The 21,008-nt window shown below is 29.5% G+C and overlaps 1 protein-coding gene across 1 annotated transcript; it reads right to left on the bottom strand.

The window, feature by feature from the left end:
• Window positions 1-8,708: 8,708 nt before the first annotated feature.
• On the bottom strand, window positions 8,709-14,461 carry LOC117915899 (leucine-rich repeat protein 1-like). The gene is made up of 5 exons (XM_034831641.1): window positions 14,160-14,461; window positions 10,506-10,577; window positions 9,488-9,631; window positions 8,916-8,987; window positions 8,709-8,815 (listed from the first exon to the last, which is right to left on the bottom strand). The coding sequence occupies exons 1-5, from the start codon at window positions 14,372-14,374 to the stop codon at window positions 8,710-8,712; spliced, it is 609 nt and encodes a 202-aa protein (XP_034687532.1). The 5' UTR covers window positions 14,375-14,461; the 3' UTR covers window position 8,709.
• Between the last annotated feature and the right edge of the window lie 6,547 nt (window positions 14,462-21,008).

Genomic DNA, 21,008 nt, shown 5'->3' with positions numbered 1-21,008 from the left:
CAAGCTATCAAATAACACTTTTTGAGTAGTAATCAACTACTGGGCTTTCCCCCTTTTAAAATTATAAAAACCCCATTGAAACAGGGTGCAGGTACGCAAGACCAAGGACCTTCCCATTTACAGGGTTTCTACCCACTTCAAAGTCTGACTTAAGCTTCAGAGAGTGTGTCCGGACAACCCGTCTAGACATCTTTATGTAGGGAAGACGAAAGCCCAATGTCCGGCATCTGGACATAAGCTTTTATTGCCACGACCAAGGAAGGAATTCATCCTCAGTTGACCTAGAATCAACAACGACCAAACAAATTCTTGGAAAAAAATTTATATAATATTATTGTATGCCCATATTTTTCTCATTTTCCCTCAATGGTGAACCATGGTTATTTTTTAAAACAATTTATTATTTTATTTATTTGATTTGAAGTCTTCACTTGTTTCATTTATTTTTTAAGGAAATAAAATAATAAAGAAAATTTTGTATAATTTCATATAAGTAAAGGCAAATCTTCGAATGTAAATGAATTTGGGAAAGATTATTCAATGGAAATGTGTTAGGCAATTCAAACAAACGTGACAATATAATCTTTATAAAACAAGTGGATAGAACTTTGACATGGTAAAAAACAAAGCAAAATAAAGAGAACAATATCTCTATTGCTATGGTAAATATGGGCAATTTTGGCATGATGTTCCATCACAACTTCAGAAAAAAGGAGACAGAGAACCTTAAAAAAAAACAAAATGAACAAATATATATATATATATATATATATATATATATATATATATATATATATATATATATATATATCACTGTTGGCATGCTAGATATGGGCTTCAACCATTTTGAGAGAATTCTTTAACCCTAGTTCACCTACCAAAACCATTCCTCTATGGAGTGGGTTGGGTCCAACTATTGGGTTTTTATTCTATTTTTAAGGGTATTTTTGGTTTGTGGAAAATTGAAAGGAAAACGAAAGGAAAAAAAAAAAAAATAAATAAATAAAAGGAAAGAAAAATAAAAAAAGATTTCAAATTATTAATTATTTTTATATGCTATTTTAATTTTTTTTTAAAAACTTATTTAACTCTTTTATATAAAGGTTAAATAATTTAAAAATATACAAATTTTTTTAAATTTAACTATATTTGACATTTTTTCATATTTTTTTATAATAAAACCAAATATAAAAAAAAAAAATAAGTTCCTCAATAAATTTTGTTCTATATAAATATTAAATAATTTAAAAAATATGCAAATTTTTTAATAGTGAATTATATTTGATTTTTATTTTGCATTTTTTATAGTAACACTAGATCTAAGAAAATAATTTTCCTTTTTCCTTATCCCTTTTTTTCTCTCCCTATTATTTTTTGGGAATGAAACACAGCCTCAATGAAGTTTGATGGAGAACAAACACAGCCTAAATGAAGTGTGATGGAGAACGCAAAAAAAGAAGAAAAAACACTTTATTTTTCCCATTCATCACTGTATATGTATTAAAAAATGCCTCTATTCTGAATTGCCCTTTCAAGTAAATGTTTTTGTCAAACGTATTTAATGTGATGCTTAGAAGACTCCTCTATATGCATTATATGTATTAAAAGAGAAATTAGTACTAGCTTATTTATGTTTTTTGAAACCACTTTTTAAAAATTATTTTTAAGTTAAAAAACAAGAAACTGTTTTTAAAAACAAGCTTTATAAAACATGGTCAAACGGGCTTATATTTTTATTTTATTTTTAAAAACTGTTGAAAAAACTCTTACTTATTATCTAAAATTTGTTCTCATTTCACTTTGTTTTTAAAAATCATTTCTAGAGAATAAGGACAAACAGTGTTATAAATTTTTAAAAGTAGTTTTTTTTTTTGTTTTTAAAATTATAAAACTATTTTAAAATCACATGATCAAATGGGCTTATATTTTTCTTTTTTTTTTTAAAAAAAAATTGTGAAAAAACCCTTACTTATTCTCTAAAAATTGTTCTCTATTTCACATTATTTTTAAAAATTATTTCTAGAGAATAACAACTAAACATTGTCATAAATTTTTAAAAATAGTTTTTTGTTTTTCAAAACAGAAAACTATTTTAAAATCATACAACCAAATAGGCTCTTATATTTTACCAATATTTTAGAAATTATTAAATATTATTAATCTTATTAAAATAATCAAGCTCTTATAATAGACTTAAACATTTATTATTTTTACATAATATTATCATTTTTTATTAATGAATAAAAAATGTAGAGAAGTAAGTGAGTGTTTGATGAACCAACTTAATAACTTAAATTGATTTAATAACTTAATTTAAATCATTAAGTAAATTAAGTATGTTTGATATAATAACTTAATGGTGTGATTTAAAATAAAAAATAATTTTAAGTAATAAATAAAAATAATTAACTTATACTTAAGTTCACATCTTATTTTTACTTTTTTACTCTTATTTGCCCTAGTTACCTCTACGATTTCTTTTACTATTTTATGATATTCACTATTACTCAACCTCCTTTACCCTAATTATAATTTATGAAAATAAATATGTCAATTTTATAATTTAGAATATGTTTTAAGTTAATTTTATCAAACAATCTTAATACTTAAAGTAAAAATTAAGTAATAAATTTTAAGTTAACAATTTAAGTATAATTTAATTGAAAATCAACTTAAATCATTAAGTAATAAGTATTAAGTTTTACCAAAACCCCTTAAGTAAAATAATCATAGATAAGTTAATTAAACATAAATATAAAAAAATTATCAATGAAAAATTGCTTACATTGATGGAAAGTACTTTTTATATTCGATACATTAATTGAGAGTAATCTTGGTATATAAAATTTGTAAAACACCTTGTAATTTTATATACTAGTTACATTAGATAGCTAGATAATTAGATTAGATAGATAGACGTATAAATTTAATTTTATAAAAAACCATCTTATTTAGACAAAATACTATAAAGTAACTTTAAAAAAATTGATCTAATAAATAAATTCTTTAAATTTGAGATAATATCAATTTAAATCCTTTTTTTGGTAAACTTAATTAATTATAAAATTAATATAGTATTAATATATGAGCTATATAAATTTTTTAAAAATAAATTATTTATTAAATTTGTGAAACTAAAAAAACTAACTTAAAACTTATTGAATTGATTTTATATTGAAATATTTAAATGAAAGTGATGTTGGGTTAAACTTGAATTAGTTTTCATTTACAACCCAATGATCCAAAAATTGAACTCACTCGAACTTAAGCCCACTATCACTTTGACTGAACTGACATTAGGGTTTGCTAAATATTATTAGTAATGATCTATTATAGAAGAAATACATAACATGTTTATTAGCTTAAAATATCAATGATTGGTATATACTCAATCTTCTTTAGCTGTTAATTTTTTTATTTTTGTGTTTTCTTATGCTTTTTATAAGATTGTCTTTCTTTTAAAATTATGTTATTTACAACAATAGACCTTGTTCATCTTTATTTTGATTGTTATATAGTGTTCATTTATTATGACTTAAATGTTTTAAAGAAATCTATATTAATGATTTATGTATATTTGATCTTCTTTATCTATGTGTTTTATGTATGATTATTTTTCTATGCTACTTTTTTTTTTTGGCAAATATTCCCTTGTACTCTTTGTAACTATGTATTAACTTTTAAAATTTGTTATTTACAACAATATAACTTGTTAATATTTATTTTGGTTGTTATATTGTTTGAGGATTTGTTTATTATCAAAACAAAGAATATGAAACCAAATTATTTAAAGAAAAAAGAAAATGTTGAGACAAACCTATATTATAAGTGCATGCAAAACCTATCTTAGGGATACATCTAAGTAACAGAAGCAAAAAAACATATTAAAAACTTTTGATCCAAAGTTTAGATGTTGTACCCATGATCTTGATGTTCCAAGATCAAATCCAATTGGTGAAGAATCATTGTGAATCTTATAAACCAACAAATCTTCCATCTAATGACTCTCTTTCTTGAATCTTGGCACCTAAGGAGGTGAAATCCTCTCTCAAGGCATGAAGACTAGGCTCTAGAAGATAGAATGTTGAGAATTTTAGAAGCCTTAATCTCTAAGGAGGTATATATAGGCTTTCTTATGGGGTAAAGTAACTTGACCTCATTTTGGGCTTGAGTTACTTAATCTAACCCATTAAATATTAATTAATTAACCTTATTAGGTTAAAAAATAATACTTTTAATCTATCTATGGTGACTTAGAAAAAGGTCTCCATCCATTCGTGGATATTCATGTAGAAAAATCAATCCAGGTAAGTTGAGTTTTTAGGTGCAAATCTAGGAGAACTCATGGTGATACTTGGAGTTTTAGGCACGAGTACTCCTTAAGGGTGCTTAAGTACTCTTGGCAGCAACAATATGACAACTTAGGATAATTTTTAAGGTTTTTAGTGGGTTGTCATTTTTTAGTTCAATTATTTATATACTAAAAATGAATTAGAAAATTGTTTTTCCAAGGTGAAACTATAATTGTCATTGAAACCTTTTATTGTCAAACCAAAAAATATTTTTAAAAGTAAATAAAAAAGAATAAAAAGTTAGCATAGTGGCTAGATTGTCTCCATAGAGAATACCATAAGCATCACCATGCCTTTTTTAGTCAATTGTATTTTAGAATAGAATCACTCATTTGAAAATGTGTTTTCAATTTCTAGACAAAAGTTTATTGTAAATCATTTTAGAAACTAAGAAAATACCAAGTTTATGCATAAATATAATGATAGATATCTAGAAAAGACAAATATTGCATAGATTTGGACAAAGATAGAGAAGGATTTCCTATTTTCACATCTCTAATTACTTCTCTTAAATATGGATTTTCATTAAAATGAACTCATGTTCATTCTTAGATTGCTCTTGATTTTAGATGTACATGATCTAATGAAAGACAATGGATCAATTACAAGAACAACATCCATTGTATTCTTACAACATCATATATGTGAAATTCATAGGAATCATTAGAAGAATTCAAACAACTAATAACAAAAATTTAGATATAAGAGAATAGATTTAGATTTCACCACATAGGAATGTGCTCATCCCTTATTCTTAGCTGCTCAACATTGATTTCTAGATATTGAAAGAAACTCATAATCCATTTCAAGGGATTCAAGTAAGAAACTCATGTTTGGATACCAAGAAAATTATAGAGAAAATAAAACTCTTAAGTCTCTTATGAAAATATCTAACCTACTTTCTAAAAACTAAAAGCTCATGTAAAAGAACTCTCCAAAAATATCTTCTAACAATCTATTTATAGGTGATTATCACCCCATCACAACTTGCCAACTCATACAAACATATCCTAAGAAAATTTAAAGTTCAATTGAAAATAGTCTTGATTAATGCTTATTATAGGCTTCATGCTAATTGAATACTAGTAACCTTGATTTCAATACTAGTCGATACAAGGTCTAGTCCTTTTTTCAATACATGATATCAAGAAGCTCAAGACATTACTCAATAGAATGCACTACCACAAATGTTGTAGTTGCTATTAAATTTGGATTTGCACATCGGATTAGAGTGCCATCCACACTAGTAGGTTTGTGCAAATACTGAATAGTAATTTAACATTAATTGATAGAAGAAGTCTCTAATTGTTTGGTGTTGAATATATATTTGATATGGATACTATGGCTCCTAGAATCACCAATGAGTTCCTCTACATGTTGAATTCAGAATAGCATGTATTGGATAGTACTTTGATACTACAAAGGTCGTATCGAAAGGTCATAAATCTCCATTCTTTTGATATGAATTCTCTTTTTTCAACATCAATTTTGACATTGCACCATAATTTCTCCCCATATTGACAAATATCGAAGCATAAACTCACTATTGAATAAGGTATCAAATTGTCTTTGTTTTAGCATATGATTTCAATAGCTACTCTCCCATTTCTATCTTAACTTGCTTGCTTTCTTTAGTTCAATGTTTGACCTTGAAATTTTCTTATTTTTACACATTTACTCACTAATTCCAAACATCAACTCCATAGAAGGTACTACTATAAATGTATGCCAAGGAAGGTAATTTGTATGCTTTTCCTTAAGAAATTACCACTTTAGCTACAACAAATAATATAAATTGCATACAAAAAATTTATTTTCTAACCCTAATTTTTTGTTGTAGGGGTGATTGATGGGAACTTCGAATTACTTTGTTATTTGTCCTAGGATTGGGTTAGGTGCATGAAACTACTCCTAGGGCTACTAGATGCTATGCATAACAATAACATAGAAATTAAATTATATATAAGATCTAGATTACATGTTTAGAATGCTTACCTTAGATTTGAATATTCCTAAATCAAATCCATATGGTGAAGATTGTCATTTGATGTCGTAGTAGTCAAAAGTGATCTCGCAAACCCTTGATCTTCCGTTTGATGACTTTTCCTTAATGCATGACACTTAAGCAATTGAAGTTTGGAAGGGTGGAAGCTAGGGCTTTCTTTGTGGAAAGTAGAGCACATGGTGGAAGAATATTGAAAATTTTAACCCTATAAATGATATTTGTAAGGTTCTTACTAAGCTTAAGTGACTTGAACCCAACTTGGACTTAGGTTACTTACTCTAGCTTGAAAAGGGTCTTAATTGATTAATCAACCCAACAAGGTTTTTTAATTAATCAATTAGCCGATTCCAGAGATGTAGTCCACTAATTCTTATGCAACTTTACATAATTACTAAAATGCCCTATGCACATAAGTGAACCAGGAGCCAATCTAACCCTCATAAACCATGCCATCAAAGTACATGAACCCAAATAGGAACTACTAAAACTCATAGGAAGATGTTGACTCCCTCAAAATGCAATTTTGAGGTTGATTCAACATCCACTACNAATATTAGAAATGGATTGTCACTTGTTTTGAGTTGGTTTCAGGACTTGAGATAAATCTGCAAAAAAAGTGAAATTATTCCAGTAGGGGGTATGGAGGATGTGGACAGAGCTGCTGCCCTGTTTGGATGCAAAGTGGGGAGATTTCCTACTTCTTATCTAGTTTTACCACTTGGAGCCCCACATAGATCAATTGGTGTTTGAGATGTAATAGAGGAGAGATTCAAGAGGAAATTGGCTGTATGGAAAAAACAGTAGCTGTCCAAAGGAGGAAGACTCGTCCTTATTAAAAGTACTCTCTCAAGCCTTCCGATCTACTTTATGTCGCTCTTTGTAATCCCTAAGAAAATGAGAACCAGATTAAAGAGAATTCAAAAGAACTTTTTTGTGGAGGGATACGGAAGTTAGGAGGAAGCTTCACTCGGTAAATTAGGCGGAGGTTTGTAAGGATAAGAAGCATGGAGGATTGGGGTTAAGGCACTTGGAGGGTCTTAATCAAGACTTGTTAGGCAAATGGCTATGGAGATTCTTCCTTGAGAGGGAAAGTCTTTGGAGAAAAGTCATTCTTGGAAAATTTGGGGAGGTGGAGGGGGGTTGGACTGCTAGAGAGGTGAGGGATTCTTACGGGCTAAGTCTTTGGAAAGACATTAGAAAAGGCTGGGAAAAGTTCACTCATAGAACCAGCATCTTAATTGGAAATGGTAGACACAGGGATAGTTGGGTTGGGGAGAATTAGTTGAAGGATGTTTACCCAACTCTATTCAGGCTTTCTTCCCACAAGAATGCAACAGTGGCAGATTTATGGGGTATGGGAGGGGGTCGAGGTGGGTGTTGAGAGGTGTCTTTTAGAAGACCCTTCCAAGATTAGGAGTTAGAGGAGGTGTCTTGGTTTTTGGAACACATCTCTTCTTCAAAAGTGCAAGAAGGAGAGGACACTTTAATTTGGAAAAATGAAGGGAAGAGAAAGTATAGTGTCAAGTCTTATTATATCTCTTTAAGGGCTGAGAACAATCTTTTATTTCCAGCTAAAGAGGTTTGGGGATTAGTTGCTCCTCTCAAAACTCGTTTTTTTGCTTGAAAAGCAGTGTGGGGGAAGATATTAACTGTAGATATGTTGATGAAGAGGGGATGGTCTTTGGTTAATATATATAGTCTTTGTAAAGATAGTGAAGAGTCAACTGATCATATTTTGATTCATTGTGATAGGACAAGACAACTTTGGATATTGTTGTTAACAACTTTTGGTTTGGTTTGGGTGTTCCCGGCTTCAGTGAGAAATCTTCTCCTAGAATGGAAACTCAAGGGACTAGGGAAGAAGAAAAGAGCAGTTTGGCGACTGGTTCCAATTTGTCTATTTTGGTGTATTTGGGGAGAGCACAACCGAAGGATTTTCAAAGACGAAGAATTGATGGACCAAAGGCTGAGGGTTCTCTTTTTCAGATCCCTTGTGGAGTGGTCCAAACAGTTGCTGGACTGGGAGATCCCCTCTCTTCTGAATTTTCTAAAGTCTCTTTATAGTGGCCAGTCTTCCTCTTTTCTAGGTTTCTTCTTTCTTTTCGGGTGCTTGGGTTTTTTTTTTTTGTGTATACTGCTTGTATACGTTGGGTGCACCCCCTTTTTTGACACTTCTTAATACAAACTTTTGTCTATATAAAAAAAAATAAAATTATTGAACATTCATTTAGCGATGTTTTACTGTAAAATGATGTAGCAACGGTAGGAGGTGTCCAAGAGAACACTTGAAAACCCATGGATTATACTATCCATGTTCATAGCTAGTTCAAGAGTTATCAGAAGCCATATAATTCATAAAGTAGAAGAAAGATAAATTAAGGCATACTTGTTCAATGGAATGTGCTCAAATGGTCCGGTTGTTGGAATTGTTCCACATAAGTTGTTGCTTGAAACATCACTGAATACACAAATTTTTGACATTATAAGTGCACTACAACTAAACAGATCATAGAAGCACTGATGCACTAAAAAATAAGTATAAGAACAAAACCACTTACACAATTTTGAGGCTTGATATACCAACAAGTTCCCTTGGGATTTGACCAGTTAACTGATTGTCATTAAGCCGTCTGCTCAATCAAAGAACAAGTGAGAGACATGGAAGCACAAATTGCTTGCACATGTGCAGACACAGAGGGAGAGAGAACTGATATATCAAGACTCCAATCCGAGAGACCCAAGAAATTCAAAAAGCAGGAGAAATAGCAGATAAATGCTATTCCCATGCAAAAAAAAAAAAAAAAAAAATCAGCTGGTTCCTTAGTTTTAGGCACCCACATCAATTTTTGCATTATAGTCATTGAACTGAAATCAAGGCAGGGGGAGAAAGATGGATGGCAGTTAACATACTACTCCCATGCTTACAAGTTTAAGTTGGTACCCTAAATTTGAGGCACCTGTTTCACTCAAACATTTTCTTCTTTTTAACCAATTTAGCCCAACTTACTAGATTTGGAAACAAGGTCAAACAAGTTCCCAAAACCAGGAAGACAATTAGGGTTAAAACAAAGCCCAAGCACAAATTTTAAACATGATAAGAAAGGTTAATATATAGTTTTGCCAAACTCACAAGAATACTAGAGACTTTAATTTCCCCAGAGAAGCTGGAATAGTCCCTGAGATGTTGTTGCTATATAAGTCCAAGCTGATTAGGCTCCTCAAATTGCCAAGCTCAACAGGGATAGTTCCTTGAATGTGGTTTTTGTAAAGCTCCCTACATGAAGAGTGAAAAAGAATAAATAATATCTAAGAATTAATAAAATCTGCAGCACATTTTTGCATTGCACTCCTGTCAACACATGGAAAAATGCTGAAAAACTGATACAGCTGGCTTCACCATTAGAATGATCAGACAAGAGAATGCTGTCCCTCCCTCTTGTTTCCCGTCTTGAGTCTGAGTTTCCAGTTCCAAATTCATATATTTTAATAACTTGCTGCCACTTTTATGAACAATTTACCCCAGCAATATTTTGTCCTCTTTTCCTCGTTTCACTATAATAAACATTAAAATAAGAATGGAACTCAACCAAGAAAAGAAAGCCAAACCTTTCCCATGGTAGAGATGTTTGAGGTAAAAATACTCAAACTTCATATATACTCTCCTGCATGTTATACTAGTAGCCTCCTTTTTTGGGAGCAACAATTAGAGTTACACTGGTGTTAGGAAACCACAACTCAAGTTCTATTTCTAATATCGCATAGATGGGAAACTCCTGTGGCATTGCACAGCACATCATAGCACATTTCAGACCCAGAAGAATGGGTGCTGCTGGATCTCTGCGTGAGTTCCTTAGATCCTAATCTATCCAGGGGCTCTTGAATTAATAGCCCCCTAATCACATTTTTTTCTTGGAAATTAACAGTAGATTTTCCAGGGATCCTAAGGCTCCATAATATATCACCATTCCTAAACTCTTAAAGGGTGATTTTGTATATCTTAGTTCATACAGAAATATCTAATCATCCCACACTCAAAGAACTCGAATGACCCTCTCAACATACCATAGATTATTGCAAGACAAACCATAGAATAAAAAACTAAGGATTCGCAATCCTCCTACATTAAACAGTCAAAGAGAAAAACATACAGATACTGCAGATACTTGAGCTTCCCAAGTTCAGGTACCAGATGACCAGAGAGGTTTGAATTACCCAAGTCCCTGCAAAGAAATGTAATGATCTAATGATGATAATTACAATATAACAATGTACTAATAAACCAAAAACACATCTCCGTCATCATGAATCACAACAATTTTGACATCTCAAAGAACATTTAATATATGCAGCCAATCACGAAAATACAACTTACAAAAAGATATCATGGCAAAAGCAACAGGTTTCCTGCCACATAAAAAACGAATAGATATCATACTAAAAGCTCCTCAATTGATATATAGCAGAAGGCATGAGGGAAAAGTTTTATTACGGCTTGTTCTTAGTGAAATGGAAGCACCAAAGCACATTTTTCAAGAAGCTTTTCTTGTTTTGTTTGTTTCTTTTGTCTATTGTTTTTGTTATGTTTGGCTTCTCCCCCAATACTTTAGGTGTGAGAATAAAGAACACATTAGGAAAAGAGTGTGCAAAGGAGGAAGAGAATTCATCTGAAGCAAAAATAAAAAATAAAAAATAAAAAAGAAGATAATGAAAAGAGTCCACCACAAAAAACAAATCAACTAAGGTCACCAGGACCACTATGGATATTATAATCAAATTTAATAGCTTCAAGTCTGGCTAAAAGAAGCAAGTTTCTGCATTTTCTGAATTGTTAAGGAATATATTGTAACAACTGGGAGAACTTCTAGAAATCTATATCCAACCATCAATTGCAACAATTCCTCATTTCTTCAGCTATTTCTACAAGGGATAAATTCCATACTCACCTTACTCCTACAGTCCTGATTCTAAAACCTTAAACTTTTAAATTTTTTGTCCATTCTGGTGGAATTATTATGACTTCTCTAGTCTCAGAAATTAAATCAATATCAATAGCAAGCAAAATACACCATGAGACTTCATCCAAGATATGCCTAATAAGTTCATCCAAACTAATGCAAAAAATAAAGACTTAGTATCAGCCCCCTTTTTTCTTTGATGGGCAAATAATCATTTTTTTCATTATAAAAACAGCATCTAAACAGAAGGGTGTACTTGGGCATACACGGTATATACAAAGGTATCAAAAGACCACACTAAGTGGAGGGATACATAAAAAAACAACTATCACACACTACATAGAGTTCAACCAATCAAAAAAGCTCATCATGGACAAAGAACAATCTCCTATGTACACTTTGACCCACTTCAAAAAATTATATATAATTGATTGTTTGATTGTTTATATTCTTTTACAGTATTTTCAGACACTCTCCTATTTCTCTCTTTCCATAAGCTTGCTGTGAATGGGGCTTAACTAGTCTATCCACCAATCGTGTTCACACTAATTACTGTTCCATGATCTTTCCTTCATCACCTCCCAATAAATCGACAAGATACATCTTACTGAAACCCAGAACATCATCTCTCTATGGACCCAATCATATCCTTTTCCTAAAGCCCACAATGGTTCCTTCATCTAAAAGAATAACTTTCCTCATGTATTCAAGGATAATGATTTTTAACAACAGGGAAAAGGAACACCACTCACTTGTTCTATGAGAGGATTTCAATTTTGTTTAGAACTACAAATTTAAATTTTAGCAAGGTTCTCATAGGCTCATAAATCCACAATTTATTTTGTTTTTTATAGGTGATCTGCAATTTATGTTAATCAGATTTCCCAAATAGAACAAACAAAGAGAAAAACTCTACATGAATGGCAGCTATTATGGTTCTGAGTTTAAACAATTTATTTCTTAGTTTTATCTGGTAAATGCTATTTTCAACTCCATGCTTAATAGCTAAGGGATGCAATATAGCTGACTGACTAAGTAGCCTCAACTTATTTGCTCTGTTTTCCCTCTGTATGTCACTGTATTAAAACTCCTCTCTCTAGTTTTCCCAAATATAGCCTTATTAGTACACAAAATTGAGATATCAAAAGCCAGGTCTCAAAGAATTGGTTCAACAAGACTCAAGAAGCCAGATTCAAACAAAATCATAGCAAATATAATGGTTTTCATTTTTTAAGCATGTCAGACTCAACATATAGAAACATTTCCCAACATAGAACTTCACTAGATACCAAACTTTATGTGTGCTACTTCAAAACATTAGATATTGGACATGTTGTGTGATTATAAAACAATGTGTTCACAGGATAAGAATAACTGCAATGTCATTTATGAAGATGACAAGCAATACAAGAAACCAGATAATCAATAACAGATACATTCACAAAAACTTAATAAAGAATCAAGTATTACTTTTTTGTTTTTCTCTTTAGGTTTTGCATGCTGCTGGTTGAGTTATCTTGAACTCTTCCTGAGTGTTACAGCCCAAGGTTATTTGGAAGTTTCATTTTATAGGCCTCGGATTTAGTACTGGACCATGGGTTGTCTTTTGTTAATAATGAGCTAAGTTGTGTTTTGACCTTTCATGTTTCCACAACTAGGTATATGTCTTATTACAATAGTAGCAGCCAACTGGTTGCAAAAGTTGTATTGTTAGATGGGGTTCAAACTTGAGAAATAATAAGCTATTTGTAGCTGTTTCTCTATCCTGTGCATACCAAAGTTGGAAAATGGTAGCATTCCTCATGGTTGCTGTGGTGTTGGATCATAAAAATAAATAGATTTTGAGAGTCATGTTCCCAATCAGCTTGTTGGTGGCATGTAAGAAGCAACTCAACTAGACTAAATAGTTCTACAAAGCTCATTCCAGTAAAATTATCTTGTTCTTCAGCTCACACATAGTAAAATACCTAAGCAGTAAAATTTCATTTATTTTTGCCTTACATTTTCTCAGCCAAAAAGTGGAGCTTTTTAATGATAAAAAAAAATTACAAACAAACAAACAAACAAACAAACATAAATCAGGAACCAACAGAAGCAAATACTGAGTTAAGTTCCTATCAATCAGTTTAAGATTCAAACCAAAAAATCATCATCCCTTTATGTGAGTTCGAATCACAGTACACGGATTTAATGATCTATTAAGTTATTACAAAAGCCTCGGAAAAGAAAAGTATATGCTGGTTTAGAATTTACTTTTTATCAACTGTAACGTTACCGAGAAAAGGGTAAAAAGGAAAAACCTGGGATGGCATTTTTTTTTTGTCTTCCCGGGTCTCAAATGATTAAAAAGGAAAACAGTATTTCAAAACTTAGGTTTCTTGTCCTTTTCCCATAAACTTTAATCAACTGTTAAGTTGGCAGAAGGAAAGAGAAAAATTCACTTCAGCAAAGCCAAATAATTGAGTTTACCATCAACTAAGTAGACGTTTCCTTTTTCTCTTCCCGGGCCTTGACTAATTTAAAAAAGAATAGGACTTCAAAATTTTAAATTTATTGTTTTTTTCCCACATTTTCTCACCATCCAAACAGAAACACAAATTCAAGCCCTATTTCTAATGTGCTGTTTAGTTGCCAAAAGCGAAACAGGAAAAAAAAAAAAAAAAAAACACAAAAAAACTCACTTCAATCAAGCGTAACCGTTGATTTATTCTCATTTGAGACCTTTGTTTTCAAAACCTAAATACCTAACCTTATTTCCCAAATGCTGTCAGGAAGCAAACAGAGCCTAAGGGAAAATGAAGAACGAAAAAAAACAGAAAGAAAGGCGCAGAGTGAAGAAGAAGATACACTCGAGTAACGCGATTGTCCTGGTTACAGGTGACATGAAACCAAGTGCAAGGATTAACGAGGGTTGGATCCCAGCTCTGAAGGACGTTATCCGGATCTGACAAGCTTCGCCGCAGTGTGTAGAGAGTGTCTCCTTCTGAATTCCCACCAACCAAATAGACAGTGACGGTTAGGGTTAAGGTTAGGGTTAGGGCTGAGGCAGAACACAACGCCATTGATTCTGCTGATTTTGAACCGATTCGGTTTCTAGGGTTTTGGATTGGATGTGTTATTTAGTGGGAAAAACTCTAGAGTGGGAAGACGACTGAAGAGGCAAACCATCTGCGTTTTCCTTTTTCTTTTTAAAAATTAAAAAATAAATTTAAATTTAATAAATTATTTGTATATATTGCTTCAAACTTATTTTATTTACTTTAATCGTTTCGTATAAAAAATTAAATGATTGATATATATATATATATATATATATATATATATATATATATATATATATATATATATATAATTTTAATTATATTTGATATTCTTAAAAAAAAATTCATAATAAAATCAAATATAAAAAAAGTAATATTTTACAATTTTTTTCCAAAAAACAAAAATACCCTAATTTTGTTAGGAAAATGAATAAAGAGAAAAGGAATTAGAATAGGCAATAGAAGAAATAAAACCAATTAGGAGTTTCATTAAAATATTTATAAAAAGATCAAAAAATAAAATAAGAATGAATTTAGGGTTTGTTCGGTCATATTTTATGAATCTTATTTTAAAAAAGCATTTTTTAAGTTCATGAACCAAAAACTGTTTTTGAGTGTTTTATAAAAATGAAAGTGTTTGACAATTTTTTTAAAAAACAATTTAAAAAAATAAAACCAAAAAATTAGTTTGATAAGTTATTTTTTAAAATAATTTTTATGTATCAAATATAGGTTGATTTAGAATTTATTTGTTAGATGAAGATTTTTAGAAAAAGAAAAAAGAAATTTAGAAAAGAAATTTTGGCATTGGTAGTAAATAGTGAATTTGGAAAAAGAATGATATCATATTTACTTTTATTTGTTTTCTTATGGTTTTATTTTTTTATTTTTTTTATTTTTAAAAATCGATGAAAGCAACTTTTACTTAATCTTTAAAAACTGTGCTCTATTTCATTTTGTTTTTAAAAATTGTTATTAAAGAACAACGATCAAACACTCTTATGAATTAAAAAAAATATATTATTTTTTAAAAAATAGTTTTTTAATTACACGACTGTGGGACCCTCTCCCACATGTGCCTCCACGTGTCGATCCACATGGCAATATTTTGATTGGACCACGTGTCACTTCTTCCATCACTAATCGGACAACCTTCGAAACACCTGGAAATAGTTTATCTAGACCATTTGGGGGCACTAAGGAAAGCACATCTTCTTGACAGCCCTAGATTCTCTCCGATATGCGAAACGATAATTACTTGACACTAGAGTGATTGATGGGACTCTTTCCATCCTTACATCTACATTAGTGGATTGACACATCCAGTCTCATACCTTCGATAGATTGACGAGATGGCAAGCTATGTCATGACGCGTCGCCTGACACAACCACCAGCCACCTTGCAGTCGCAATGATTGCCCTTGTCGCGATCATCATTGCGACATTTAAGTTAAGGGCTAGCTCATCACTACTAGGCTTTCCCCCTTTGAGAATTATAAAATCCCGATTGAAACAAGGCACAAGTACGCAAGACTAAGGACCTTCCCATCTACAGGGTTCCTACCCACTTCAAAGTCTGACTTAAGCTTCGGAGAGTGTATCCGGACGACCCGTCCGAACATCTTTATGCAGGGAAGATGAAAGCCCGGTCTTCGGCATCTGGACAAAAACTTTTACTGCCACGACCAAGGGAGGAATTCATCCTCAGTTGACCTGGAATCAACAATGACCAAACAAATCCTTGGAAAAAAAAATTATATAATATTATTGTATGCCCATATTTTTCTCATTTTCCCTCAATGGTGAACCATGGTTATTTTTTAAAACAATTTATTGATTTATTTATTTGATTTGAAGTCTTCACTTGTTTCATTTATTTTTTAAGGAAATAAAATAATAAAGAAAATTTTGTATAATTTCATATAAGAAAAGGCAAATCTACGAATGTAAATGAATTTGGGAAAGATTATTCAATGGAAATGTGTTAGGCAATTCAAACAAACGTGACAATATAATCTTTATAAACAAGTGGACAGAACTTTGACATGGTAAAAAACAAAGCAAAATAAAGAGAACAATATCTCTATTGCTATGGTAAATATGGGCAATTTTGGCATGATGTTCCATCACAACTTCAGAAAAAGGGAGACAGAGAACCTTTTAAAAAAACAAAATGAACAAATATATATATATATATCACTGTTGGCATGCTAGATATGGGCTTCAACCATTTTGAGAGAATTATTTAACCATAGTTCACCTACCAAAACCATTCCTCTACTGGTTGGGTCCAACTATTGGGTTTTTTATTCTATTTTTAAGGGTATTTTTGGTTTATGGAAAATTGAAAGGAAAACGAAAGGGAAAAAAAAATAAAAATAAAAGGAAAGAAAAATGAAAAAAAAAAATTAAATTAATAAATTATTTTTATATACTATTTTAATTTTTTTAAAACTTATTTAACTCTTTTATATAAAGGTTAAATAATTTTAAAATATACAATTTTGTTTAATATTTAACTATATTTGACTTTATTTTTGTAATAAAACCAAATATAAAAAAATAAGTTTCTCAATAAATTTTGTTTTATATAAATATTAAATAATTTAAAAAATATGTAAATTTTTTAATAGTGAATTATATTTTATTTTTATTTTGCATTTTCTATAGTAACACTAAATCTAAGAAAATAATTTTCCTTTTTCCTTATCCTTTTTTTCTCTCCCTATTATTTTTTGGGAATGAAACACAGCCTAAATGAAGTTTGATGGAGAACAAACACAGCCTATATGGAGGGAGTGTGATGGAGAACCAAAAAAAAACAAATACTTTATTTTTCCCATTCATCATCACTGTATATGTATTAAAAAATGCCTCTCTATTCTAAATTGCCCTTTCAAGTATATGTTTTTGTCAAACGTATTTAATGTGATGCTTATAAGACTCCTCTATATAAATGGTATGTGTTAAAAGAGAAATTTAGTACCCGCTTGGTTATGTTTTTTGAAACCCCTTTTTTAAAATTATTTTTAAGTTTAAAAACAAGAAGCCTTTTTTAAAAACAAGTTTTATAAGACATGGTCTAACGGATTTATATTTTTCTTTTATTTTTAAAAATTGGTGAAAAAACCCTTACTTATTCTCTAACATTTGTTCTCATTTCACTTTGTTTTTAAAAATAATTTCTAGAGAATAACAATAAAACAGTGTTATAAATTTTTTAAAATAGTTTTTTTTTTGTTTTTAAAAATAGAAAACTATTTTAAAATCACATGATCAAACAAGCTTATATTTTTCTTTTCTTTTTAAAAATTTGGTGAAAAAAAACCCTTACTTATTCTCTAAAAATTATTTTTTATTTCACTTTATTTTTAAAAATTATTTCTAGAGAATAATGACTAAATATTGTTAGAAATTTCTAAAAATAGTTTTTGTTTTTAAAAACAGAAAACTATTTTAAAATCATACAACCAAATAGACTCTTATATTTTACCAATATTTTAGAAATAATTAAATATTATTAATCTTATTAAAATAATCAAGCTCTTATAATAGACTTAAACATTTATTATTTTTACATAATATTATTATTTTTTATTAATGAATAAATAAATTAGAGAAGTAAGTGGGTGTTTGATAAACCAAATAAATTAGAGAAGTAAATGAGTGTTTGATAAACCAACTTAATAACTTAAATTGATATAATAACTTAATTTAATTCATTAAGTAAATTAAATATGTTTGATACAATAACTTAATGGTGTGGTTTAAAATAAAAAATAATTTTAAGTAATATATAAAAATAATTAACTTATGCTTAAGTTCACATTTTTTTTTTTTTACTTTTTTACTCTTATTTACCCTAGTTACCTTTACAATTTCTTTTACTATTTTACGATATCCACTGTTACTCAACCTCATTTACCTTAATTATGATTTATGAGGATAAATATATCAATTTTATAATTTAAAATAAGTTTTAAGTTAATTTTATCAAACAATCTTAATACTTAAAATAAAAATTAAGTAATAAGTTTTAAGTCAACAATTTAAGTATAACTTAATTGAAAATAAACTTAAATCATTAAGTAATAAGTACCAAAACCCCTTAAGTAAAAGAATCATAGATAAGTTAATTAAACATAAATATAAAAAATTATCAATGAAAAATTGCTTACATTGATGGAAAGTACTTTTTATATTCGATACATTAATTGAGAGCAATCTTGGTATATAAAATTTGTAAAACACCTTGTAATTTTATATACTAGTTACATTAGATAGCTAGATAATTAGATTAGATAGATAGACATATAAATTTAATTTTATAAAAAACCATCTTATTTAGACAAAATACTATAAAGTGACAAAAAAAAAAATGATCTACTAAATAAATTCTTTAAATTTGAGATAAAATCAATTTAAATCATTTTTTGGTATGCTTAATTAATTATAAAATTAATATAGTATTAATATATGAGCTATATAAATTTTTTAAAAATAAATTATTTATTAAATTTGTGAAACTAAAAAAACTAACTTGAACCTTATTAAATTGATTTTAGATTGAAATATTTAAAATAAAGTGATGTTGGGTTAAACTTGAATTAGTTTTCATTTACAATCCAATGATCCAAAAATTGAACTCACTCAAACTCAAGCCCACTATCACTTTGACTGAACTGACATTAGGGTTTGCTAAATATTATTAGTAATGATATATTATAGAAGACATACATAACATGTTTATTAGCTTAAAATATCTTATTGTTCTTCTATATATATCAATGATTGGTATATACTCAATCTTCTTTAGCTGTCTATTTTTTTTTTTTTTTTTTTTTTGTGTTTTCTTATGCTTTTTATAAAATTGTCTCTCTTTTAAAATTATGTTATTTACAACAACAGACCTTGTTCATCTTTATTTTGATTGTTATATAGTGTTCATTTATTATGACTTAAATATTTAAAAGAAATCTATATCAATGATTTATGTATATTTGATCTTCTTTATCTATGTGTTTTATGGCTGATTATTTTTCTATGCTACCTTTTCTTTCTTTCTTTCTTTTTTTTTTTTTTTTTTTTTTTACAAATATTCCCTTGTACTCTTTGTAACTATGTATTCACTTTTAAAATTTGTTATTTACAACAATATAACTTGTTAATATTTATTTTGGTTGTTATATTGTTTGAGGATTTGTTTATTATCAAAACAAAGAATATGAAATCAAATTATTTAAAGAAAAAAGAAAATGTTGAGACAAACCTATATCATAGGTGCACGCAAAACCTATCTTAGGGATACATCTAAGCAATAGAAGCAAAAAAGCATATTAAAAACTTTTGATCCAAAGTTTAGATGTTGTACCTGTGATCTTGATGTTCCAAGATCAAATCCAATTGGTGAAGAATCATTGTGAATCTCATAGACCAACAGATCTTCCATCTAATGACTCTCTTTCTTGAATCTTGCCACCAAAGGAGGTGAAATGCTCTCTAAAGGTATGAAGACTAGGCTCTATAAGATAGAATGTTGAGAATTTTAGAAGCCTTAACCTCTAAGGGGATTTATACATGCTTTCTTGTTGGCTTAAGTAACTTAAGCTTATTTTGGGTTTGGGTTACTTAATCCAACCGGCTAAATATTAATTAATTAATTAACCGTATTAGGTTAAAAAATTATACTTTTAATCTATCTATGGTGACTTAAGAGAAGAGAAAAAGGTCTCCATCCATTCATGGATATTCATGCAGAAAAATCAATCCAGATGAGTTGAGTTTTTGGGTGGAAATCTAGGAGAACTCATGGTGATGCTCGGAGTTTTAGGCACAAGTACTCCTTAAGGGTGCTGAAGTGCTCTTGGCGGTGATAATATGACAACTTAGGATAATTTTTAGGGTTTTTAGTGGGTTGTCATTTTCTAGTTCAATTATTTATACACCAAAAATGAATCAAGAAAATTGTTTTTTCAAGGTTAAACCATAATTGTCATTGAAACCTTTTATTGTCAAACCAAAAATGATTTTTAAAAGCAAATAAAAAAGAACAAAAAGTTAGCACAATGGCTAGTTTGTCTCCATAAAGAATACCATAAGCATCACCATGCCTTTTTAAATTGTAGTTTAGAATAAAATCACTCTTTTGAAAACGTGTTTTCAATTTCTAGACAAAAGTTTATTGCAAATCATTTTAGAAACTAAGAAAATGCCAAGTTTATGCATAAATATAATGATAGATATCTAGAAAAGACAAATATTATAGATTTGGACAAGATAGAGTAGGATTTCCTGTTTTCACGTCTCTAATTACTTCTCTTAAATATGGATTTTCATTAAAATGAACTCATGTTCATTCTTAGATTGCTCTTGATTTTAGATGTACACGATCTAACGAAAGACAATAGATCAATTACAAGAACATCATCCATTGTATTCTTACAACATCATATATGTGAAATTCATAGGAGTCATTAGAAGAATTCAAACAACTAATAACAAAAATTTAGATATAAGAGAATAAATTTAGATTTCACCACACAGGAATGTGCTCATCCCTTATCCTTAGCTACACAACATTGATTTCTAGATATTGAAAGAAACTCGTAATCCATTTCAAGAGATTCAAGTAAGAAACTCATGTTTGGATACCAAG

This window comes from Vitis riparia, chromosome 6, assembly GCF_004353265.1.
Source record: "Vitis riparia cultivar Riparia Gloire de Montpellier isolate 1030 chromosome 6, EGFV_Vit.rip_1.0, whole genome shotgun sequence".
In the NCBI taxonomy this organism is placed as follows: domain Eukaryota; kingdom Viridiplantae; phylum Streptophyta; class Magnoliopsida; order Vitales; family Vitaceae; genus Vitis; species Vitis riparia.
The sequence above is the reverse complement of the archived record's forward strand: the minus strand, read 5'-3'. Positions and strand labels throughout refer to the sequence as shown.